The sequence below is a fragment of the Acanthaster planci genome, linkage group LG14, assembly GCF_054643075.1.
Source record: "Acanthaster planci isolate LZ-2023a linkage group LG14, COTS_SCS, whole genome shotgun sequence".
Classification (NCBI taxonomy): domain Eukaryota; kingdom Metazoa; phylum Echinodermata; class Asteroidea; order Valvatida; family Acanthasteridae; genus Acanthaster; species Acanthaster planci.
The window spans coordinates 4,153,628-4,180,952 of record NC_141790.1 but is presented as its reverse complement, the minus strand read 5'-3'; the positions used below and the strand labels follow the sequence as shown (position 1 = coordinate 4,180,952).

Genomic DNA, 27,325 nt, shown 5'->3' with positions numbered 1-27,325 from the left:
CAGACCCTGTGAGTACAATTGATTTGGTTTTCCTTCGACCGTGACGACCGTTTTAGTGATGTGCGGATTATAAAATTTTTGTGGGTTCTGGGTCGTCGGGTCTTTAAACAGGATCAAAATTCCTTTTAGACTTTTAATACTCTGGTCTATGCTTATATTCCATAGCGTATCACTCTTGTTTACCGCTTGCTTCTTCCACGAGTGAATACGGTCGAATAGATAATACATCGTCTTCTTATTTCTCAAGGTTTGGGCTAAGTCTCGGTTGGTGACTACCTCGTATTCCAGGGTCAGATCTGAAATTTGATATTCAGCCGCGGTATCTGACGAATTAACCACTTTGTCGTGCCTGTTAAAAGTTAGTTGATACGTTAGAGGCTCTTTAAACCACGAAGGATAGAATGGGGTATGGTCCGTCAACATAGGCGTGTCTAGTGGAATCGCGTACCTGTTTTTAAAAGCGTCAGCAATTGCTTTGTCCTTACCATCGTTTGCGGCGGTATTAGCATCGTCAGCCCCTAGACGTATCTTAGCTACGTTTTCTCTTTCCAAACCAAAATACGCCATATTTTTAGCCTGCGACGGGGGTAACCAATTGTCCTTGAAATTGTGAAATACGTCCGCGTCATAGTAACTTACGATTTTGTTTCCCTGGAGACTCACATTTATTTCTGACACCAGGTTTCTCGCCACGTTGTTATAGACCGTCCTGTTGTCGTCCGAGGCACCGTCGAGATTGAGTTTAAAAGCCAACTTTGCAGTACCGGGTACCATGACTTCGTCCATACCTAAAGAGGGGAATTTTACGTTTAACGTGTGACCCGCGTCTACGGTACTCGGGTTGTGCGTAATGGTGACTTCACGCCGCTCACCTTTGATCGCGCGAGGAACTTTAAGTCTGCGACTCGGGTTAAGCTTTTTGGTATACATCTTACTTTTATATAATACAATTCTTATTTTATAATTTTAAAAAGAAAAGAAAACACAACTAACGTTAAACCCGCTGCAAAAAACAGATCTTCATATTTTTCACCTTCTAACATATGGGCGATTTCGTCGATCTTTAGCTGAGTTTCTACCTGTTCGGTTTGAATCTCGATTAATTTATCTTTAATTTCGGTAACACTCGCTTCGCTCGTTGCTCCCTCTGGTCGCTTCGTTGCTCGCTTCGCTTCGCTTCGCTCGTACTCCATATTTAATTTAACCTTATTTTAAAAATGGCTAGTGCTTTAATGATGGTTGGAGGAGCGATAGTAAACGCCTTGGCCTTCGCGGGCTCAAATTTTTTATTTGACAGTTTATCAAAAGATAACAACGTCGACGAAGAACGAAAGCGTCACGACCGCGCGTTAGAGCAACTGGAGCGAGCAAAACAAGAGTGGGAACAAAAACGCACGCACCTGCTAGACTTTTTGAACGAACGAATGCTACAAGAACGCGCGAGTCAGCAAACATTTGTAAATGTGGACGAAGCGTTGCGGGAGTATTCAGAATTGACCGGTAAGAGTATTATCCCGTTACCGCCAGAGCCTAAGTTGTCCGATTTTTACGAGCCTTCCGAAGATCAAAAAATTCGCGAGTTTGTTTGGATTATAGGTGGAACTGCGATAGTCGGGTTGTTGGCTTACCGGTACTCGCTACGGTAACACTCGCTTTGTGTAACTTATTTTAAAATGGAGAGAGAATTTTCAAAATTGTTTTACAGCCCGCAAGGCTACTGGCGAGGAGAAAGTGCTGTCGATCGTCTACACGAAAAGACCGGTGCGGACAAATCAGTTATTAGGAAGTGGCTAAAAAAGCAGGCCGTTTGGCAAATATACTTACCCGCACCACATTACGTACCCAGACCTACAATGTTGCAATCAGAATCGGTCGAACCTAATTACGCGCATCAAATGGACGTTTTGTATTTACCCTGGGACCGAGTTAAAAGGAAAACGTTTAAGTACGCTTTGACCGTGGTAGACGTGGGTTCGCGGTATAAAGAGGCAGAACCGTTGACCAGTAAAACCGCCGAACAAGTGAGTGAGGCAATAAATAAAATTTTCAAGCGATCACCTCTGACCTGGCCCAAAGTCGTAATGGTAGACTCGGGATCTGAATTCAAAGGCGAGTTTAAAAAGTTAATGACAAAAAATAAAGTACAAATTCAAGTGGGTGAACCTGGGGTACACAGATCTCAAGGAATTGTAGAAAGGTTTAACCGTACTTTAGCCGAAAGGTTATTTGGCCACCAATACGCTCAAGAAATGTTAAACGTGGGTGTGCGTAACGTGGAATGGGTGGAACGTTTGCCTCAGGTCGTGAAATCGTTAAACGAGGAAAAAACGCGGTTAATAGATGCCGTTCCTGCAGAAGCTATAAAATCAAAGCGAGTGAACCAAGAACCGAGTACACCTGTAAGAACTACCCAAAGAGAACTTCCTCCAGACGCAGTCGTCAGGTACCTCTATTACCCGGGTGAGCAAGAGGGCGGCACCGTCAGAAGGGCAACAGATCCGATATGGTCCGTGGACGTCTACCAAATTGAAAAGCGAACTAGTCAGTTTAAACGAGTGAAAGGAAAACGCGTCAAAACGGGCCCAACATTGTACTACCTTTTAAACGGCCCGAATAGGAGTTTCGTCAAAGAGGAACTTCAGGTAGTACCCGAGGACACCGAATTACCGGAGTAGCTCGCTTCGCTGTTGATTAGCTCGCTGCGCTCGCTTATGCCCGTAAGCCAACGTATCGATTCCGTTCGGCAATATGTAACGCTTTGTGTCCAACGGCGACAAACTAAGTTTATTTTGTGAAATGGTGAACACCCGATGTTTATCCGATCTAAATAGTTGTTGTTTATTGAAATGAGAAACCCTTTCAAATAGGCATCTTTTATACATCTCGTGGGTCAATCGTTTCTCGGTTACTACCTTGGAGACCCCTTTCGCCTTCTTTAAAGAAAAGTACTCGCTTCGCTCGTTGCTCGCTGACGCTCGCTTTTGATCGGTAGTTAAGATCGAATACATTTTTGGCCTAATACAAACGGCTTCTAAAATTGTTTTACCGCCAAACTCGTCTTTCATTTTGCCTATGACTTTTTTATTTTTGACGCTGTAAAGCGGATGACCCGGTGGATAATTACTAAAGTCAAACAAATGGCGCTTTTCGTTTAGGTAACCAGTTAAATCGTCAGAGCTTTGCTCGATTTGAACTAATAGAGAATCAGTGTCCGTATAAAGTAAATTTACTTTTTCACCAAAACTTGATTTTAGTTCGTTGTAGTAGAAATCGTACATTAACGTTTTTGAGATATCGAGAATACTTACCCCGCAATAGATTGGCTTATTTAATTTTGTTTTGGTTCGATACATCTCCACAAACGAAAGAGAACAGTCCCCAAATGGCACCGTCGATTTATAATTCGGTTTATACGTTAATTTTTTGTATTTGGCGGCGTCTTGTTCGTCCCTTAGGAGGTGGCCGTCAATTCGATATCTTACATTTTCCATCGTCTTGCCAAAGACCGAGTTGTTCATCAATTTAAAAAAGTCTTTCTCAAAATCATTTTTTGCTTTCTTGCGCAATTTTGTGTTTTTATCGATGTAGCTCTTCATCCACGGCTTTTGGCGGAAACGCAGTACCCGGTGAACTTCTTTGATCCACAACCCTAGTTTGAGATATTTTTGCAATGTACGATAGTGAACCACGTATTTTTCTTTGGTGTTGAGAGTAGCCACGAGTTTGTCTACCGAGGTCACTTGCTCGCCATTACCAATTAAATCCTGTTGGTAACTCGAAAACCATTCGTTCGGTACCGACATGTTTTCGGGTGCAAGTGGAAAGTCATTATGTTTGTCATGGTGACGTTCCGGGTAATCTAAAGAGATCTCAAACATGTAGCCGTAGTCGTCAGTTAGTCGCAACTCTTGGATGTAATAGTAAGTAAATTTTTCTAAGTCTGTTTCCCAGGTAAATTCCCCTACAGGCAGATATTTGCTCATCGCCCAGCCGTATAGATTATTTGCGTCTAGGTACATGATCTGTGACTCTGGCTTATTGGGATCGTAGTCGGGTAATTCTGGACTATTAGCTTTCGCGTATCGCTTTGCGCCCACACTCGAGATACCACCTCTTTTGGCCCTTTCAAAGAACAAGTGCTTGTCAATGTCTGTCAATAGTTCCAATTGTATACCCGAATGCTTTAACAATGCATCCCACGACAGGCCTGGCGCCGTATAATAGTTGGCCGGGTCAAGGCCGTAGTTCTTCTTGCATACCTTCCGAAAGTTTTCAAATACACCCGCTAACAATAGCACGTCCGTTTCCACGTATAAGTCGTGGTAGTCCCCCAAGTTTTGGCAACCAAAGGCTTCCCATACTGTTTCCGCACGAGCGTATTCTTGCTCGGTTATCCCTCCCTGCTTCAGAGAACTATAGAAAGCGTCTACTGGCGGGAGTTTTGTTTCTTGAAATCGATCAAAGGAATCGATATACTCATAAGGATAAATTCCCTTTTCCAAAAGTAAACTCGTCCTCGCTGGAAACCTTTCACAAAGTAATTTAAAATCATCTGGTGAACAATTTTTAACCAACCGATCTAGCGAAGCCGCCATGAAATGAAAGGAGTCTAAAAATCTGAGTTGGCCAAAAGAAAACGAAATGTAGTTCTCGGTATTTTTAGCGATCAACTTAATTGATTTCCCATAAAATTCGTGAGCACCCTGCATAATCAAGTGCGCATCGTATTTCTCCAAGTTGTGTAAGATAACCGGAATAGGTGTTTGGCCGGGCACTATTCTTAACTTGAGATTACAACTAGCGTGCGCTGGGCCTCGGTACTTCCCCGTCACGTGACAATGATCGCGAACTTTTCTAAAATTGTTGATGGGCTTTTCACAATCTAAACATTTCCACTCTTTGAACCCAGCTTCATTTTTATGACAGAAAGCAATTTTGTCAGCTTTTGTCTCAGGTGGTTTTGGAATATCACATTGACAGTGAGATTCATCCGCTTTTGCTCGATCTATCAACTTTTCGCAGATCCAGCATCTATTACATTTTTCGTAAATTTTTTGTAATTGATCGTCCCAAATCAACGGCTCTTTGTTTTTAAACGTTTCATTTATTTTCTCTGTTTCCTGAGAAAGTGATTCTACAAAATCTACAGCCGCGTCTTGGCCTCTATATGTTTTTTGGCTAGTGCAAACTCCATCGCATCTGACGACTGCGTATGAGTACCCGCAAGGCCTGTGAATCTGAGTTTTCACCGTGTTTGTGTCAGTCAGCGGTAATTTTTCTAAAACAGACTCAAAATCGGCGTAAATGACAAAAGGCGCGTCTTGCTTATTTTTGTAATTTTTGAACTTGAGTATATTCTCGCCTTTGACTGGCATTTCGACTTTACACGTAGGAACGTTTAAGCCTTGGCAATCTTCTTTGTGACTGGCTAACTTTTCTTCAGTTAGGAAATGTGTCATGCACTTGAAACACCAGTATTTTTTACCGTCGTGTTTATTGATGTCACCCGTCAACCGAGAAAAGTTTTTAATCCAACAATAATGGTTCTTCTCATCCTTGTTAAATAAAAGTAAATTGATTGGTTCTCGCTGCGCTCGTAGTCCGCTCGCTTCACTCGCTCCTTCTTCTGGCCGCTTGCTTTTGTGCAGAATGTAAATACCGTCTTTTTTGGTATAACCAAACACATTGATCGCCAAGTTATTTTGCGATTCGATACGTGGAATTTGTGAAATCGGTGTTGGAAAGCTTATGTTTGTAAAATTTAAACCATCCGATTCTGACCGGTAAGTCGAAGGTCGCTCCTTATTTATTTTATATTTTGGATTTGTTTCTAGCTGACTTTTGACTCCGTCTGAATACAGCTTCAAAGCTGCTCTCAACGCCCATCGGATACATTCTTGATCTTTATTTTGGACGTTTATGATTGCTTTTTTGTCTAACAGTTCCTTAGGCAACGGAATGTAAGAAGAACCCACTGGATTATATTTAACCACGTTGATGTAAAAAGCGACAACTTTGTCAAAGATCCACCCCGAGCCTTTTTGTGTATGGGCCTCCACCTGTTCGATTTGTTCTTCGCGTTGCTTAGCGAGTGCATTTTTAACGCTTGGTTTACTCGTTACTACGTCTTGATCACTCTGAAAGGGAAAGGTGCCGTAGTCAATCGTTCCGTCAATTTTTTCCAATCTAAACTGCACTTTAAGATGTGTTTGTAATTTGTAACTCCCGATTTCTTTGAGTTCAACTAACGCTGTTTTCTCTATCAACTGCTTATAAAAATCAAAAAAATGTATTAAATCATCTTCATAGAAGCGAGGAATCAACTCCCAATTACGAAAATTATCTTTAAAACGCCTTATACGTTTAATGTCTACTTCCTCCAGTTCTTTAGGTTGTGTATAAGCTTTAATCACATCAATAAAGTCCTGTTTGACGTATCTGTCTTTGTTTGCATAAGGAATATTATATTTTTGTACCGTTTTCAACAGCTGCCGATATGACTGACGCGGGAGATATCTAAATTGTTTTTGATCCTCTCTGATAGCTTTTATTAGCTCTGATCGTGTATGATATTTGCGCCTAGGTGACGGTAATGGGATCTTATACCGTTTAATAAAATCTTCCAAAAACACCTTCTTAAATCGAATAAAGTTCGTTAATATAGGTCGATGTTGTTGATAGCTCATGTCTCTTTTTATATATAGATTTATAAAATTTTTATCAATTTTTCTGACGCCTTGACTTGACATGTTTTTATATATAGACCATTTACTTAAGGCGGTTGTAAACATAGCGTGTTTTGCTTTGAACAGAGCCATGCTTTAAGTAGAGGTCCAGAGTTCAGATCGGGCAAGTCGAGACTTGTTCGCAAGGGGAAATCCCTTTTTTGTTTGTGCAGGCCGGTGCCAGTCACGAGTTGTTTAGTCAGCCGGGGTCAAAAGGTGAGCGAGCGTAGCGAGTACGACCGGAGGGAATACTGCGTGTGATGGGTAAAAGAGATTTTGGCTCAGAATGTATATATTCGCCCGGTATTTTAGAGCCGGATTTTTTGGGTCGATGAGGTACCCAGGGAAATCTGGAATTCCAGATTTTTAGGGGATTCCCCCGATTTTTTGAGTCGATGTACTACCCAGGGGTTTTTGCTAAAAACGGCGAAAAGGGCGTGTGATCCAGAACTGTCAGTTCTCTACTACTAGAGCACCACCACCTCAATCCCACTGCCATGAACAAACGCTTAACGACCCTCCGGATTCCACTCAACAATGGCACCATTTTGACTCTCATCTCCGTCTACACACTTACCCTTGTCTCTGGCAATGCCATCAAAGAGTCTTTTTACAACCTTTTGAATTTAACAATCCTTACCATCCCAGCATCCTGGTTCTCGGCAGAGTTGGCCATGACCACCTTACACGGAAAGGCATCCTGGGTCGCCATGGTATTGGCAACTGCAACGCAAACGGATATCTGCTTCTCGGCCACTGTGCATAACATGGCTTGACCGAGACAAACACCCTGTTCCAACTTCCTCATCCGATCCCGAGACAAAAGTGATGTCCATATCACCCGTACCATGCCAGTAGCAGATGATTGTTGGACAGACCACCATCTTATTCTGCTCTTACGCTTTGATTTGTCTGTTCGCGACCACCTAGACGTCCAGCTGCAGCCAAGCCCCAGCGACGATTTGACTGTGTGAAGCTCCAGGACCCACCAATATGGCAGCTATTTCAACAGTACCAGTTGAAAAAGAGAACATTAGAGGAAAATGGTCAACTCTGCCAGATGCATTGACATCAGTGTAATACTGTATGATAGGCGCCACATACGATCAAAGGTCAAGAAGTGTATGGTGTGACATATGCTAATGAGCATAAGACATTAATTATCAGCACAGAGCTAGACTGCCGCAGTCACACAATGTCCACTTGACCTAGACTATATTCGGTCTATATTCAGCATGTTCAGATGGTACCATTGATGTTCAGTTATTTTCAGCCGGGCTAGGTAGGCTCGCTGTTGAACGTAAACTCCCGTATCCAAATGGAAGCTGTTGATCCTACAGTATTTGACTTTACACAGAAATCGAAGGTGGCCTTGGCCGAAATCAATGCCAGGCGAAATGAAGAATATAACCCCTGACCCTTACGTCATATCTGTGGGGGACGCCTGACCTAAGATTTTTATCAAGAGTCCTCAGAGGATCTCCGGGTAGGGAACAGATTAAGACTGCCACACACATATGTGTCCAGCTGCCGTAGTAACCAACAGTCAAATACTACACGTACTTTGGTGACAGACATGGGATCTACTGAGCACCAAACTGCTCGGTAATCCCCGGTGTACGGTGATTAAAATTGCATTTACCGTGATAATTCTGTCGATTTTGTAGGTGTAATGACTGCACATCTGTCACGATGAACACGTTAACTCCGCCGTCGCTCCCATCATTCCCCGAGAGTAGCGAGCCCACCAACGTCGGAACTCGATCGTCGGTCAAAATACATTAAAAGACTGAAAACGTTTTCATTGGCTTCAATATCACCAGTGACGCTCAGAAGCGGGCACTTCTGTTTCTTTATGCAAGGGGAGAAGTCAACGACACTGGCACTAACGGGGCGAGAGCACAAAAAAGCCCTGAACGAGCACTTCAACCTATGCAAGAACATCGAGTTTGAAAGATACACATTCTTGCAAGCCAAACAGGAACTTACTGAGACTGTTGCACAGTATCATACACATTACTCCAGCGTCTACCAATCACCGTGCTTTTGAAAACAAAGATGCAGAGGTGAAATCGCAGATCATCTGGACTTGCCTTTCCAACAAGTTGCATCGGTATGCCTTGCATGAACCACCCCTCACTCTTGTGCAGCTGCTCACTACAGCTCAAAACTGTCAAGCTGCCAAAATGGAGCAATCTCCAACTGTAAATAAAGTTGATGTGAGACCACCAAAACAAGCTGATGCCTCGCGTCCTTCCTGTGCCACTCGCCCCCGCTCTGCAAAACGTCAGCCTCACAACGACAAACCTCAGCAATTAAGACAGCAGCACTGGCAGTCGCAACCACATTCACGTCAATGCCATACCTGCGGGGCTGTTCTCCACATAACAGATTAACAGAGACAGGCGTACGTGCCATGAATGAGGTACACCAAATTACTTTGCCAAATATTGCATGAGCACACCATGACCCCCACAAAGATGCAGTGTTCATGAAATCAATGCCACACTGCTGAAGCTGGCAGTGATGTTACAACTACAACACTGCCATCAGTTCACACTTTGGTGTTCCTGATATCGTCCGCTCGGATAATGGGCCACCATTCAACAGATGTGATTTTGTCATTGTTGCAAACATCGCAAACTCACTCCTTGCTGGCCCCAAGCTAACGGCGAAGTACAGCGATTCATGGAAACACTGAAAAAGTCCTGCCGCACCGCTCTCACAGCTGGCAAATCGTGGAAGCAAGAAATATACAAATTCCTGCGTAACTAACGTGCTTCACCACACTCCACCACCAATGGTGGTGGAGTGTGGTGTGCAGATCGTTTAACCGACACGCCTGTTTGAACCAGAGGACACTCAGCAGCTGCAACATCATCGATCTCTTCGTTCACGTGATCACACCAAGAAGTTGCAAATGAAACACTTATGCTGACAATTGCGGTATCACTCGAGTCAAGAACATTGACATTGGTGACCATGTTTTGGTAAGCCAAGATGGACATCTTCCAAAATACATGTCACCATACATCCCTCAGCCATACGTAGCGACGAGCAAGCGTGCATCACTGCCCAACGTGACTCGCACAGAATTACACGCAACTCCTCCTACTTCAAAAAGTACGTGCATTCAGGAACAGCACCACTGGGCACTGACAGTAATGGTAACAATGACATTGTTACTCCCACAGGACACAGTACCACCCCTCCAACCAATGAACCACGTCACAGTCGACCTCGCGGTCGTCACCCACCTGCACACCTGCGTAACTTGGTTCCTTAATTAAACCTTATTGGACAAAACTAAACCACTTTGTGTTAACATCTGAATGATTGCTTTAATTTGGATTTTCACTGCTACGTGACACAGCATATTTTCTTGTAATCTAACTTTGATGTGTAGGGCCTATGAGCTTTTCCTTGTTAATTTCCAGTTCTGTAACAAAATGCTCACTCTAAACGGACATTATTCTGTATTTAACATACCCGGGTTTTGCTTCTAGATTTCAGTATCATTCCTGTGCAAAAAAATCTTGATTTGTCTGCATTTAGTTACATGTCAACCAGATGCCTCCAACGACCTCAAATAGAATCTTTTTTCCTTTTCATCGGATTTTTATACAATAAACGTGCATTAGATTTTCAGAGACCTAAACCAAATTTCCCCATTTGATAATGTGTAAAATAGACATCCTAAAGACTCAGGGGAAAAGCGGGAAGTACAAAGCATTTCAGTTCGTTACATTTAGCACATTTTATTCCTCCAATACATGTACATTTATTATAGTAAAATTCAGTATTATTTAATTATCACTGTGACGACTGAGAAGGAAACAATCTCTCTCGATTTGCTAATTTGTTCATGTATTTAGTAGTTAAAGCAGTTAAATTTAAGGGAAAAAAAGTTTTCAAATCTTCGACAGAGGTAACGATTTTCAAAACTGTTTTGCATGAAAAGTTTTCAAAAAAAAGACAAAATTGTAGAGACACTGTACGCTTCAGTGAGTTTGAGATATTACACTTGTACCAAACAAGGTGAGAAGGGTTGTGGTATTGTATGATAGGCACCCCATGGGATCAAACGTCAAGAAGGGTACGGCGTGACATGCTAATGAGCACGAGGCATTATCAGTACAGCGCTAGACTGACACACACACACGTGTCCAGCTGTCGTATAAACAGTAAAATACTATAATTAGCTGCTGAAGAAGTCCTTGGGTTCCAGAAGATGAAAAACAATGACTGGGTCAAGGAGCATGGGGAAAAAATTTACCATCTGATCAATTAAAAACGAGAGGCGCTAGTGGCCTTCGAGATTCACCCTTCAGCCGAAAAGAAAAATACTTTTAAGGAGGCAACGAGAGACTGCCAAAGACGACTCCGAGCAATCCAGAACACTTGGTGGCAGGCAAAAGCGATGCAAATCCAACAATATGATGACCAACAGGACTTGCGTTGCTTCTATGCGTTGACAAAGAAGATCTTTGGCCCCACTAAATCGCGTTTGGTAGGCCTTAAAGAATCGGACAATACCACCATCCTTACCAATCCTGAGCCCGTCCTGAACCGCTGAAGAGAGCCTCCCTAGCAACCACTCAACCATACCGGATGATCTCCTGCAGAATCCAACTTCCTGTCCGGCACTGGATGTAACTCCTTCCAACTCTCCAGAAATTTGAAAAAAAAAGCACCTCGTTCAATGAAACCCGGATAAGCTCCCGGACGCGACAGTGTACCCCTGGAATTCCTTTTTCGTGGTGGCCTCAAACTGAAGACCAGGTTAATGCTCCTGTTACACAAATTCTGGGAAACTAAAACCGTCCCTAAGGACTTCAAAAATGCCAATATTGTGACAGTCTTCAAGAAAGGAGACAGCGCACTCTGTGGGAATTATTGTGGCATGCCCCTCTTCAGCGTAGCTGTCAAGATCTTCGCGCAAATCCTCCTGAATCGATTCCTGCCCGTGGCAGAGGAGATCCTCCCAGAATCCCAGTGTGGTTTCCGACCCTCAAGTGGCACTGCGACATGATTTTCTGTGGGCAACAGCTCCAGGAGAAGAGTCGTGAACAATAGAAACCGCTGATGCTCATCTTCTGGGATATCCAGAAGCCCTTCGGCAAAGTCCCAAGACAGCTTAATGTAAGCCACCCTTGCCCACTTTGGCTGTCCGGACCACTTCGTGTCGCTAATACGTGTGCTCAAAGATGAATGTGGGGTCGAGTGCACCATGAAGGCGCCCAGTCGGACCCTTTTCCCAAGCACCAGTAGTCTCAAGCAGGGCTGTGTGCTGGCTCTGCCACTATACCTCGCTGCCATGACCAAAGAGGTCCCCCTCCAAACACCACGAGCATTGACATTAAATATAGATCTGAAGGCAGACTCTTTAATCTCGCTCGACCAAGGCGCTTGGGAAACTGTGCTGCAAGGAGGGCCCGACTCGCCCAACCCTGTTCACCACCCACACTCCCTTGTGACTTCTGTCTAAAGCTCTCCTGATGTAGACTGGGCCTCCATAGCCATGTCCATACCACCACCCAGGAGAAGAAAGGAATAGGATGAGAATTTCACAAGCTGTATACCATTGCACAGAGGACATTCTGCCCTTTTAAGAGATACATTTCTCTTTCTCATATAATTTTGCCGTGACAGTAATTTCTCTGTATACTTTTTAAGTTGGACACCCTATATTTCTTTTTTCATACCGAGTGAGCATGTTATGCATGCACTTACTTTCTGGAATCACTAAAAATGTGTCAACATGAAACGGCAGTGTTTTGCTGGATTAAATGTATTCACTTTTTGCGAACTCGCAGCGCGATTATCAGTCCCCACAGATTTTGCACGAAGTATGAACCGCGGGCTCTAAAGGGATGGGGTGCATGGTGGATTATTAAATTAAAGGTTTTAGTCCATGGTCTTGTGCATGAATAATTGACGCAAGTTCCTTTTTCGATGTAATGCTGCTTCCCTTAGGAGAGCGAAATTGCTAGATACCACTTTAATTCGGATGTTTTTCGTGGTGCTGGTTGGAAGACATAAGACTTATTGGGTAATTTCACTAACCTTTTCATGGATAGGCGCCTCTTTGAAAGAGTAGAGGAAAATTAAACAAAAGCAAGTCATGTTTCAAGAATTTTGCAGTAAAAGCAAAATTTAAATTTAGAATTGTGTGCTAAAATACAACTTCAGAACAATAAACTCTCTCTGCTGAGAAAGGAGACACGTTCACAATTTTGGGATGACAAAAAAGAATAATTAAGATGCTCTAGCCATTAATCCAAACTCTTGTCATCTTTTGCTTTATTTGGTTCACGTAGTCCAAGCAGTAAGTCGAAAAGCAAAATCTAATTTTTGTTTTGATTTCATGGAAGAGTAAGCACGTTTTGGTGTCGGGTCTCATACTTTATTTCATTTACGTGCGAAAATAATTCTGACATTGTTGAGATAGGTGAACCTGCGAGCTTCAATGATTGTAGACAAAAGGTAAACGGCCCCCAAGATGCCACTTGCTTGTGCCTTCATTACCGAATTCTTTAATCTGCATACATAACCCACCTTTGTTAGTTCTGCATAAAAACAACGGTCTTGCCCCAGGCTGCGAAGGTTGTTGTATTCTTGGATTCCGTCATGATTTGTGTATAAAAATCAATCATTGAAAAAATTTGGGTTCACGGCTTCCAATACACCTAAACATAGTGTCGTCACACCTTGTTTGTACACTTTCCTTCTGGGGCTCGACAGATCGTGTCCCATCTCACAGCCACGTACAAGCGCACAATATTTAATGTCACTATGTTATGGGTTTATTTACCGAGTCTGTTGCCAGTTGAAGCTCGCCCATCACACATTCATTGAGAGCAGGGTTTAAAACAATGTCTCTAAAATACTTTGGAGTTTTTGTGACTCCTTGTACCACTTTGCTCCATAATTGAAATGGCCCTGCTACACGGTTGCTGTTTTAATAATGCACGTTATCGATGAAACGCCTGTACAAAAATTAATAAAATGATTGAGAATCGAACATGCAACTAAATGGACAAGGGCTATTCTAAAAAAAAAAAAAACAAAAAACAAAAACCCTTTGAACTAATTTCCACTACAGGCAAATCACATTATTTTCAGTTGCCACTTACCTATATCTGGTACACCTCTGCCAATTCCAAAACTGACATTGGACTGTATAACTATCTCTGCAGGAGTATGAACAGACACTGCCCCTTTTGATTGGAAACAAAATTATTAGCAAATGAGTTTCTATTATGATACGGTTACCTAAATACTACGGGTGTAGTGAATTTTTACAAGTTCCTTCGTTCAGATACCCTACAACTCAAATTTACTCCTTCATAAATAAATAAATAAATAAAAACAATAAAAATCATATGTGTAAATGAATACTAAGCAAAAAATGAAAGAGTGGCATGGGAGACAATTTAAAACGTACCCCAAATCGTTACCCAATTTCCCCTCAGCGCATCTTCAAAAAGATACTCTCCATTAAATTTTACGGACCTTTCATTAATAAATTCATAAGTATGCATACCTGAGCATAAATGGCCACTGCAGCAAAAAGCCTGAGCGGCACAATGAAATATAAGGGGTACAAACGTCATGTTTATTTCTCGCATGCAGATTCTCAAAGGTTTTTAATCTTCAGGATACTTCTAATATCGCCATGGTTATAACCTTCTGCTGTAAGTTTGTTAATTATGGACAAAATAAAGAATCAACTTGCGATTCGCGTTGAAGTTACAAAACGGACGAGACCAAGCAGACATCTACTCCATTAGACACTGCCATGTAGGTTGCAAATATCTTTTTGTCAGGGTGAGGGGGGAAACTAGAGATCTTTTGTCTGTTCGCAACCCTCAAGGGGGCTTTTTGCATCCCTCTATTGCTAGGTGCAAACTGCCAGCGAAGTCAGACTTTGAAATAATGAAATACGTAACTTCACCTGATGGCATCATCGTGACGTTACTGCATGGGACAAATTTTAGTTGCCATTCCACTGAAGTTGTGATGTCTCAAAGTAAGTATATTTTAATTCAAGTTCGAGACTGAGCTTTTCGGGAAATTTAATTAATAGATATTCAAATTTATTGATAAGTTCCAAAAAAAGTCTCCGGTTTCTGTTCAGCGCGCGCGTCGCCGTACACCTGTGCGTTGGAAAAATAAAAGGTTTTATTTCGTAGAGGACGCACTGGATATACACACTGATATCATCGGCATTGTTCAAGTCAATGTAATCACCGTTAAATTACTTAAAACCGGCTCAAAGCACTAGGCCTATGCTCGTGATACATGTATTTTCCTCTTGGCTGTCCTTGGTTCCCGTCTTTGCTTGTGACTATGGCAAATTAGTGCAGCACAGTTGGCCACCATGATTTACAATAAAATTTTATTCAAATCACCACAATCAAAGCATTTGCTACGACAGAAGATGGACACGAACTAAGCTCAGTCAAGTTGGTGGAGGCAGAGAGCACCTTCGTCACTAGTCTTGGGCCAAGACGGCAGAACTCGATAGCGGACTCGATCGAGCATATGCCGCGCGCGCAGATTTCTATTGCGCCCTCTCGTGACTTCACTTCACCAATCGACAGCTCGTTGTCATGATTGGATGCATGTGGCCGAGTTTGGGCGGCTTGTTCCCTTATGTTCACGAAGAGCTCCATTTGTTATTCGTGGGTCGGCCGCTCGAACGCCGGGAACAAACAACCGGTATTATATAAGCAACATGCAACATGGCGGCGTCCAAGTACGTTATTCGAGAGTTAAGGTTAGGATGGGCTGAATTCTTTTCAATATAAACAGGAACATTCATTTCTGTGTTTCAGAAAATAATTAATGTTAATTTTGCAAAACTTCCCATTGTCTACATGGTCTATGGCTTTGGAAGCCATCTCTCTACTTTTTGCAGCTGTTCAAAAATCAAAATCTCACGAGTTTTCCGTGTGTTCCTGGAAAACCCTGACGAGGAGGTGGTGTGTGATCCTGTTCCGAGAACAGTGTTCTTGAGTCATGTTCCTGCCGTTCGAGCGCGAGAACAAGAAACCAAGTCAAGAACAGGCAGCCCGAACTTGACCCATGTCTGTGGATGCACTGTCGGTGAAAGCCCTCTATTGGTGGTTTGTATACATGCGGGTTATACACACGGCCCAACAACACCGTTGTGCACCCATTAGGTCGAGTTCGGGTGGCCTGTTCTTGAATTGACACGGGGTTCTTGTTCTCGTGCTCAAACGGCGCGAACACACCTGAAGAACACTGTTCTCGACCAGGATCACACACCACCTCCTCGTCAGGGTTTTACAGGAACAAACGGAAAAACTCGTGAGATTTTGATTTCAATCACCTGCAAAAAGTAGACAGATGGCTTCCAAAGCCAAAGACAAAATGCACGCCAACATCCCTGAGATTTCTGAAACACAAATGAAATTCTTGTCTGGTCACTTATCTTTCAATTTCTTTTCAATTTTTTGTGGGTTAACCAATTACATTTTTAATTATTCCCACAAAACAAAATCACCCCCCAAAAAGTGATTTTTCCGAAGTCTGATTGCAACCATTTTTCAAGTGGCAACCCTCAACTCTCTCGGGCACTTAGGACCATTTTTCAGCCGTAGTTTTCAGCCCTTCTGCCCTCATATGAAAGCTCAAAGACCCAGGGAGTTGATCCTGGCAACGATTTACACAATCTCACCATTTTGGTGGCCAAACAGTCTCCTTTTTCAAAAGATACTGTGGGTGGGGGCACTTTTAATGCTAATGAGCTGGTCAGAAATTCTCACTTGAATTAGTGGTCTGCACCCCTAGGCCCAAGACTACTTCATTACCTAAGTAGTATTCTGCACGTTCATATTTCAACCCTGTTCACGTGACCAACGGCTGCGCCCAGGCAAACGCGTGTATTTCACGCACTTCAGATATAGGCCTAGCCGTTTATTCTTTGGTAGCGGCCGGCGTTACGTGCGCGTGTAGTTGCGATGGACATTACACGTTATACGCATAGGCCTACGGGCATAATTCCAGAAAAAAAGTAAGGGTAAAAAAAAAACCGCGTCTCCGCGCCATTTTTTGAGCCAGTTCCTGACCAGAAATCGGAGATTTTTTGGCCTAAAGCAGGTGATACTCCAACCTTACCTCATTTCAAATACATGCCCACGTGTATGCACCTACAGGCCAATTCTAATGTGAATCCCAAGTTGCCCATTATGTGTAATAGAAATGGTTGGTTTTGGAAACGTCATCATAACTTCTTAACTCATCCAAATGTTACACAACCAAAATAGGTCATCAAAAGTCTTTTACTGGGGTCAGCATGCTGTGGAATGCAAAGTAGTTGAAGCTGCTTAATTTACTTCTCGATTCACAACTCTAGTAGGAGTGGCATTAGTCCAATGTTTGAAAAAAAAATTATTCCGCTGAAGGTGTAGGGTTCATAAAATTTGGTTTTAATCTCCTGCTTTGAATTATTTCTCCCATTTTCAGTGAAAACCATCATTTTTATTCTCAAACAAAATTGAAATCCAACAAAAGGATACATCAATTTCACTGTATTTCTCCCAATGGCTTTTCTTTATCCACGCTTTGGTCCACCCCCAGTACTTTTTCTATGATTTGAAAGACGATTCAAGATCTCTCGGGACTTTTTTCTTGATTCTTGTAACCGTGGGCCTAGCTAATAGTGTTTTATTGCAACTTCCGATCCTTCCGATCCGAAGGTGTCATCAGTTTCAAACTGCACACAGGCGTTGTTTGCGTGAAGGTCATCATATTGAGCATTGTTTAGCAATTACAGCAAAAAGGCTCCACCACAGACATCAACGGTAAATGTGTTTTTACTATTTTCAAACCTGTTGCAAGAGGGCACTTGAGTACTAGTTTTGAATAAATATGAATTTATTGGAGAAATGGTCCATTTAACCCCTAATCAAACCAGCCACCCCTGTATCTTCTGAACCGTGAGAAAGACTATTTTTCGAATGAAGCTGGTGATTGGCTCCCCCAGAAAGTCGTGGGTAAACAATTAAAAACACAAGCACTGCTGAACAATTTGTACCAAAATGTGCAAGAGCTAGTCTTGCCCCGAGACTGGTTTTACTGTTTTGTGCAGTCGACATGGGTGAACACAGCCAAATAGCAGTATCAGTACTCATGCGCTATAGGCCTATTCACAAGGGACGAACTGCCAGAAAGCCAGTCTTGTAAAACCCAGCAGGCTCATAGAGCTAAGTAAGATTGGAACCTTTGCATGGTGGAAATTTCATGAGATATAAGTTTGCAGGTACCCCATGGAAATAAATCTCTTTTAGAAGGGGTGATCAAACTCGACGTTTCGGCCACGATGCTCTGGCCGTACTCAGGAGAGTGCCGGACTCGAGTGGACAGCTGGGTTATAAAGTTGAGTTAACACTCACCGGTTCTTCTAAGAACCACACCTGTTCTAAAAGAGAGTTATTCCGATGGTGTACCCGCAAGCTTATATACCATGAATAAATGCGCGTGCCCACTGCAGAAAACCGCGCGCCATGCAGATTCGGTTAGCAAATCTGGGATCCCTCAAAGAGCCAACATTAGTTTTGAAAAACGATGAAAAGCGATTATTTTGCTTGTTTTATTTAACATCCTCGAAAAAGCTTGTAAAGAGTCTCAAAATGAAGCCTTAACCCTCGGGAAAGCCAAATCAACCTGATGGATAGACATGGATTTCAATTTTTACAAAAGGGGTTCGCTCACATTAGGCGTTTTCAAAGATAACTACAGAGGAAGATATATTTACTGTGAGCCTGGTAGAATCGTAGCCGCGATGATGATTAAACAGCCGCAGGAGAAAAACATGGTGGTGACATGCCCTCAAAATCAAGCCCTGAAAAAAATGGCACATTTACAAAATGTTCAAATCGCCAGTCGTCGCATTCTATCGTAACGAACTGTGGCAAAGGCATGTCTCTTTCATTATTCTCATCTCTGTCACAAACAGGCTCGCTCGTTGTACAGGTATTCAACATTTAACATTTCCATGGCACCAAGCGATAGCCTCATCACGTGAAGTGTAGAATGTTGAATACGTTTCAATTCTAAACCTTCTTGCGAAAAGTCGGAAAGCCACTAATGGTTAAATCCAAATTCTCTTTGGAAATGCTTTAAAATGTTACGAAGATGAGGGCACAGAAATAAGCCGACGGTGTAACATCAAATGGAACCAAAGCATGTGAGGCACAATTCGATCATCATGTACTAGGTGTGTAGCATTTATGACCTGTCGTGTTTATGCTTTGCTTGGATTGTCCGTATGGTGATGTTCCTCTATTATGAAGTTTGTCTTCTTTTTCCCTTTTTTTCATAATGTCTAGTTGCGTAAAAAAGCTGTTTAATGTTTTCTATGTTTTATTACATGTCTGATATTAATAGTCTAATATTCAGTGGTCCCCTCTTTATTTATGATTGCTTAGACTGGTTTTCCAAAGGTGCCTTGCAGACAAAATGTCGTACAAGACCTGCATTTGCAAAAAATAATTTCATTCAAATGGGTTCTATAGCACTACACTGATGTTATGCACCACTGTAAAATCATGTTAAGTAATCAGTCAATGAGACAATGTAATGCAGGCCCAGTGACAGAAATACCAATAAAATTCCAGGTAGTCTTAAACTTTTGCAAATTTTGCAAAATAAAAGTTGTTCAGGGATTGTCAAGGATGTAAAAAAGGAAGAAATTGTGATCCAAAGATAAGCCCCTGCCAACAACAAAAGAAAATTAGATTCCAAACAACAAAATGTAAATACGGATATAAATGAAATCAATTTGAGATAAAGAACAAAAAACATCGATTATAACCAAACAAACCGAGACTAAAACAATTAAGACGACAGAAAACACAATATTTGTGTAAAAAGCAAGCCGGAACAAGACAAAACGAAAAAGTAAAAACAAACAAGCTCTAGTATACGATACAAGAGAAAATTAGAAAAATATCACGGAGGACTTGGCAAGACGAGTTCGAAAAGACAGGGCATAACGAGAAATAACGAAATACGAGAACACAAAGATAACAATACTAGAAAATACAATTTACGAAGAGATACTGGCGACAAGACCACACGAGACAAACAGACCTGCATAATAAGATGAAGCAATAAGAGAATGCAAGATAAAAATAATAAACTGCAATGCCTGTGGATAATTAGAAAGGCAGTCAAAAGTATATGGTGCACACATGAAACAAACTAAGCAGGAGAAATGATACAAGATGTAGGCCCTATGAGAAAGAACATTTCGACGAAAAATAAGAGTTTGAAAAACTACACACGAAACACGCAATAAAAATTATGACTTTTTATTGTTCATCTGCGTTTTCGGAGTTTCGTGTCGGGTGGATTTCGATCTGGTGACTCGGTAGCTGGTGGGGTCTAGCCAAGTGGGTGGATGCGTTTAACCTCCGTCTTTTCTGGCAAACTGCCTACATTTTTGCTTGATTGTCGTTTGTTAGTTTTCTGGTCCACAAAATAAACCTTCCGATAAGGAGCGATATGCCAAGAATGGCCGGCTCTAACACAGAGGCATATGTTAGGTTTGGGGGGGGGTCCATAGAATGCCCTGTCATTCCCCCTTAGTCTCTTTATTTATTTGATGGTATCCTGGCACATTGCCTAAAAGCCGATCACATAGTATCAGCCAATGGTGTAATTGCACTTACGCCACATTTTATGTTGTTTAATCAATTAAGACCGATTTCACGAAATTTACGCACTGAGGGTTTTCAGAAGACGAAAAGAGCTGAGACAAATGACAATAAAATCTGTGCCCTGTATACATTTTCAACAGGCCGCTCTAGCTCTCACCCATTGGTACAGCATTGGGATCAAAAAGTATAAGCAAATTATAAATAAAGACAGAGTTGTTTCTCACCTTAAAACTGAGAAATCTTCATGTATCTTGCATACAGGTTGACTGAAATACAACTTGTACAGTCACGTCTGAAAGACAATTACTGTGGTGTGAAATACTTTCCGCTAAAAGAGGGAGTGGGGTTGAATAGATTTTTTAAGAATAATTCAAAGCAAACTGTAGGCTAGAATTTAAACTTTGAAAAAAAAACCAAAACAAAGCAAAAACAACAACAACAGGGGTTTATACTGGTTCACCCAATGCATTTGCGGGGCTGCAGTACAGAACAGAATATTAATAAACCGTTTGTAACGATCTGGTATTTCAAGAAATATGGACAAGCCGACCAGCGGCAAGGCTAGGCCAGGGCCCGCATGGCCTCGACCGAATTCCCCTGCGCATGTCAGTGGTGCAGGATTGACTCAATCCCGTTACAATCACAAGCCCCGAGGCAGTGCTTCCACAGTCAAACTGAAAATTTCCCTATCCCCAGAGCCAAACTTCCTTATTTTCCTCCCGATTTCCTTATTTTTTAGTTTACCACCAAAAAGCCTACTATCAATCACTATCAATGTACTATCAAAACTACTATGCTTGTTTGCTAGATGATAAGCAGAGGTCAGTACAATGCTCAAACTCACGGTCTTGAAAATAAAATCAGCCTGTGTGCCTCATGTGCGGTGATATTGATCTGATTAATAGCTATTTCATGTATTTCTGCATATCGAACACAATGCTGTGACTACCCAGGAATAGAAAAGAAAATAGCGCCCTCTGTAAGTTGATTGATATCATGGCTCGGCCTGGGGACGATGATACTCATGCTGCTGTACCTGACCAACTCAGAAGTTTTATTCAACTAGTCTTGTTTCCAGTCATCCTGAATGTGACAGAATAATATCGTAGAGTTTGAAGTGTAGATTTCGGGGTTAATTTTGAGAATATTTGTAGAATTTGCTCAGAATTCAATAATTTCCTTAGAATTTCTTTAGATTCGGGGGATTTCCTCAAAATTTCCTTAGATTTTTTCATTTCCTTCGAAAGCAAAAATTTCCTTAAAATAAGGAAATTTCCTTGAAAGTGGAAGCACTGCCCTGAGGTAAGGTACAGTCTTCCCCCCCCCCCCAATACCAAATTCCGGCATGCCCTATAGAGGGCTATGTGACGTTTACGCATCCTCGATGCCAATGAGCACTGGCATACAACCAATTGACGCTATAGAAACCCCCATTGGAATCCCGCCATGCCCGTATCTGAGACAAGTTGAGGAGTAAAATAAATTTGTAAAATGTTAGTATCGTCGAATTTTCCCTCTTATATTTTTTTACAGAACCATTTTCTTGAAGAATGAACCCAACCCAATTAGAAAATAAAGTAAAGTCCTTCAGCCGACATTAGAAACCTTCAAATCAAAATAGTTTCAGTCTTACTGACTTGGCGCCATTGTTTATGATGACAAACCAGCACAGACGCGTCTTCAGTAATAGCGCTTTACAATAGGCCCTAATGCAAGCTCGTTGATATCATGTACCACAATTCTTCATTTGGCATTATTTAAGTTGGATTTTTCTTGAAAATTTTGTCCAAAATGGACACCTTTGCCGGGGATAAATGCCATACACCGCTCCCGTTCTTAATCACCGTAAATATACCAGATGATTAAAAATTTAAAGGGGGAATTTTATTGGAGCAGATGGTGTAGGGTCAGAATTTGTTGGAAGTAATTTTGCCGTCCTTGAGCTTAGCGTATGATGTGTTTAATTTTTTTTTTAAATAAACTCTTCCAAGAGTACTGTGAACAGACTTGCAAGATGACAGAGCATGCTATGCAATGACGCAGACTCAAAGCACAGTTTGGGTTAAATTGATGATAATATATCAAAGTTTCAAAACCCGCCGAGTGTGGAAAAATTCTAAGAAAATTTATTTTTTGGCTTCTTTTTGACAAAATGACGGGATGTTTACATTTCCGTATTTGTTGCTGACCTCTTCTCTCGTTCGCCTTACCATTTTCCAAAAAAAATAAAGAAAAAAGATTTGTCTAACAGGTTTTTCTCTAATAAGAGCGGAAAAACTAGGCAGTCGCGCAATAAACCACTGCGTTTAGAAACCAGATTGACATTTTTTAAACATACCGTGCAGACTGCGCGTTCTGTCCAAACAGCCTTCTTGTTATGTATATTAATTACACGTCACGAAACTACTGGCATAGTGGAGCATTCTTCTTTAGGCCTTCCTTTCTTCCTGTGAAGCTCTAGTAGTTTTTTAAGGCTATTGTTATGGTGTTGTCAGTGCATGCAACATATAAAGGGATAAATAATGTCCTGGACCTGTCTTAAACGTTAGGTTAAGAACGGCAAAGCAAATATTTATTACTGTTTACTTTGAGTCAGAAGTCTAAATAAGTTTCAATATTAAAGATTTCAATCTATTTTGTACAACAGTTTTACTTCATGTTTAAACACCTCTTTGACGATGTTAACGTAAGTTTCTTTCTTGGGCATTCGTAAATCATATCGGCGCCATGGCGCGTATTGGGTGGGGTGGTACCATTGATCTACCATTATAATGGAGATCAGTGGATGGTGCACAGCCAACTGATGTTTCATCGGCTGTTTAAGACTGGCCACGTGTGAGCTATCGGACAAAATTAATGACAAAACTGACTCAGGCATTTATGAAAACTTTGCAACCGAACAGGTTCCCGTCTTGAGTGTGAATATAAAATATCGCGTGGTGTACGGCTTTGCGGTTCCGCAACCGTTTTCCTTTACCATTTCCGCTCGCGTGAAATAGGTTTTCACTTCCCTCTTGCTGTAATAGGGGAGTCCGACACAAAACATAAAATGTTACTGTCCCCTATCCTATCTCGGCCTTCCGCTTCATGTCTAAGCCACTGTCGATATGCGAATGAATTAATCACATACTGCTGAAGGTAGTATGTTTTAATATTTCCTTAATCACGTCATCATGTGAATTTTGGGGGGATTTTTCAGGATGTCTACTAAGCAACAAATGTTGAATCCTTTTTGCGACAGATTTGGCATGACATGTTGAAGAATTACTGTTTTTGTGATGCATTTTTTGTCATCAGAAGTGCGATTGAAATGTCAAATATTGTCTGACTGCAAATAATCTTTTGAGATAAATGGAACATGCAGAGAAAATGCCAAAATTCAAGTTACTTTTATGGCACCAGTATCCATCATCATTTAATTTGTTTGAGTTTAGATTATTTCATTTTGTCTTCTAATAGCTCAACTCCGATCTTTTCACAAGAAACATTGCCAGATAAGCCAGACAATACATACTTTATTTTAAATAACGAGAATAAGGTCAAGTGATTCTTGAGTATTTGGGGGCACACGTGTTTTTCAACAGAACTAGTGATAATCAGCATAGTGGGCAATATTTCAGAGTTTATAACATTCATGCCAACGCGGAACATTTCTCCCCTTCCGGTTTCCTTGACATTATGAACTGTTTGTTTTGGCGGATGTCTGGTAGGCTATAGACTGGCACGCACATTAAATCATGTTTCCCATTTTTCCCCCAGATACTATCAACTTCATTGACACAGGAATGAACCCGCATTCACAATGGAAGTGCACATTGCACGGTTTGTTGGTTGGTTGATGGATATGTTTGGCTGGCTGGACTGGTCGCAGCTAGGATATCGTGACCTATCCATTTGAGATTAAGACGTCCTAATGACTTATATTTTATTGCAATTTATTGTAATTACCTAAAGCAGCGCATTAAAACTGTTGTCGGTAATAATTCTGAGAATTGATGTGTGGATGACACTTTTCTTCGGAAACAAAAAGGTTGAACATATTACGTCATTGCTTGAGAGAGGTAGATCCAAAATTCATGAAATGGTGGTCAAATCCTGTCATCAGTGGCGCACTTAATTGGGTGAGGGCTCAGGACTGAACTCCCCCCGGCCCCCACGACTGTCAATTCTTTTAATATTTTGAAAATCAAAGATTCAATATACACCTTCATCCTCACTAGCTCTGATTTAGCTGTACACCCTAGTCCCCTGAGACGTAAGGGGAAGGGCCTAAGCATCATTCATTCATTCATTATGGTTTATTAAAACATGAATGGCAGCCGTTAGGCTGAATTGAACATGTTTTTACAGTTTAAAAACTATTAACCATCGTACAACGACGTTGAAAACTGATGTTTTTGAATAAGCAAATAAAATTACAAACATTGCATGGATAATGGAAAGTGTATCAACATTTTATAAAAGGTTATTCACGATGGCAGAAGTAAATCTAATGTTAGAGATTTTTTCTCTATGTCCTGGTCACAACGATAAGTTGTAGTTAATTGTAAAAAACACCACAGATACTGCTAGAAGAGCAGTCAGAAAATGAGGCATTTTGAAAAACTCTACTATTGTTGTCTGACCGCGCGACGATGATCAGGGAGCACTTTGAAGTGCCAGAGTTGTAACTGCTTCAGTGTCCTTTCCCCATAAGTAGTCACGGGAAGCGGTTTTTGCGAGGTTACGGGCGAGGAGGTGAACAGTTTTCCCGTTGTGCGACATTTGCTTCAGGTATTCTGAGGAAAAGGAACGTTTTGCACGCCTCGATGACTGATGAGTACTCGATGAGTACAAATAGCTCCCAGCTACTGAGAACTAAAGGGCACAACTGGGTCGATTAAGAGTTTCATCGGCGAGAAATTGCCGATTTGTGCACCGTAAATCCTCTTCCGATTTACAACACCGGAAAGAATTTGCAGTCAAGATTTCGAACTCCAGTCGGTTCCATGGAACGAGGAGGGATTCAGTTTGTCCGCTGAGCTCAGTTTGTCAGCTGAGCCGCAGTCGAACTAACATCGCATTTTCGGATGCTCAGGCCAGAGTTATAGGTCCTAGCCGTACTAAATATGTAGCCCGGTGAGTGCCTTACTACCGCCATACAAAGAGCCAAGTCGGTTTAGCAGTCTTCATCTTTATGTTCCATATCTCCCGATGCAACATATCTTAGCAAGATATAGCTTAATTTGGCCTCAATTTACATGATTGTTTGTGGATTTGAATTCAGTGACTCTAAAATCCCGGGAAAAATCAAGAGTGTACATTACTTGTAAATAATTTGTAAATAAATCTGTGAACATTTTGTAAAGTCACGGTAAAGAAGCTGTCAAGTAGAACATTTTCTGCGACAGTACTTGGACTGCCAAAGGTTACACATTACGGGCTAGGGCAGTTTCTGTGGGTGTGACAGGTAGCATTATCATGTTGGCATTTTAATGTAATGATTATAAGAATAAGAAAGCATCCATTTAAAAAAAACTGCTGGAGAAAAATAACAAGTGCAAGTTGTTTCAGCTCACAAGGAAATAAGAGAGGGACTTGATCGGATCAAAGCAGAGCAAATAACCAACTCTTGTTGATTGCTTTTTCTGCAACTCTTCCTGGTTTAATATATTTGACTACTTCCTGGCTGATGTTGACCTTGTTTAAGCACTTTATGTCACTGCAAACAGACCAGAGACTTTATGACGAGTTGGTACTTCCTCGAATAAAAGTTACTTTTGGAAAGACAGGCAAATCACGCTCCAAAAATATCACCAAGACGCGATATGGATATTGTCTCCATTTCCCGGTCATGTCGCGAACCGATGAACCTGTACGGCTGTTTTATGTTTGCCAATACACCCATCAGCTCCTCTTTCTATCTACACTTCATTTGCTGCTGTGCAAGCAGAGTAATACAAGTCACAACCCAAACAGTCGCCCTGCGGCACATGTCTGTAAACAAAGAGATCTCTGATTCCTACACAGGATTGGTGTACTATTTACGACACACATTTCTCTCTCTCTCTAGCCTCACTCTAGGTGACACAACTACACGACGCGACGGCACGACGGCTTCCTTGCATCGTGCCGTCGGGTCGCACCGTCGCCTTCTTGCCATTACTTTTGTACACACACGACGCGTTGCGTCGTGCCGTCGCCCGTCGCGTCGTGCTGCCTTAGGTCCTTTCCATGTTGCATTTTTTGCCGCCTAAACGTCGCCCCTTCCGTCGCCCGTCGCGTCGTGTCGTCGCCCGTCGCGTTGTACGTCGTGTCGTGCATCGCGTCGCCTATTACGTCACCTGAAGCACGACGCAACGCACGACACGACGCACGACGCGACGCGTCGTGTGCTGTCGCCTTTTGTTTCTTGGTGTTTATAGACAGCGCCTTTACTGATTTCTTTCATTTCCGCCCCGGTTCTTGAATAGTAGGGTACAGTCCACTAATTCAAGCCCCATTGAAAACAGTGTAAATAAAAATAAAATTATTGTTCGGTCCCTAATCTTTCGATTTCTGTTCAATTTATTGTGGGCAAACCAATTACTTTTTTAATTATTCCCACAAAACAAAATTACCCCCGAAAAGTGATTTTTCCGAAGTCTGATTGCAGCCATTTTTCAAGTGGCAACCCTCAACCTCCTTGGGCACTTAGGACCATTTTTCAGTTGTAGTATTCAGCCATTTTGCTCTCATAGGATAGCTCAAAGACCCAGGCAGTTGATCCTGGCAAAGATTTACACAATCTCACCATTTCGGGGGCCAAACAATCTCCTTTTTTCAGAAAAATGCTGGGCTGCTACTTTAAATGCTAATGAGCTGAGCAGTACTTAAATAGTGGACTGCATGCACCCAGGACAGGGTATTTACTCTTTGTACGCTGCCACC

General features: G+C 41.8%; 1 protein-coding gene across 3 annotated transcripts in view; it reads right to left on the bottom strand.

Annotated features, from left to right (window-relative positions):
- LOC110984469 (uncharacterized) overlaps nucleotides 1–27,325 on the bottom strand; it is a 96,225-nt gene that overhangs the window by 66,502 nt on the left and 2,398 nt on the right. The window contains exons 2-4 of one of the 3 annotated variants that reach the window (XM_022244689.2): nucleotides 20,641–20,708; nucleotides 18,511–18,597; nucleotides 13,862–13,945 (exon numbers count right to left, since the gene is read on the bottom strand). In XM_022244689.2, the coding sequence (XP_022100381.2) occupies nucleotides 13,862–13,945; nucleotides 18,511–18,569 (143 nt within the window). In that variant the 5' untranslated portion in view covers nucleotides 18,570–18,597; nucleotides 20,641–20,708. Of the gene's footprint in view, nucleotides 1–7,365; nucleotides 8,318–13,861; nucleotides 13,946–18,510; nucleotides 18,598–20,640; nucleotides 20,709–27,325 lie in introns of those variants that run through there. The other 2 variants (XM_022244690.2, XM_022244687.2) reach the window with 2 other exon arrangements.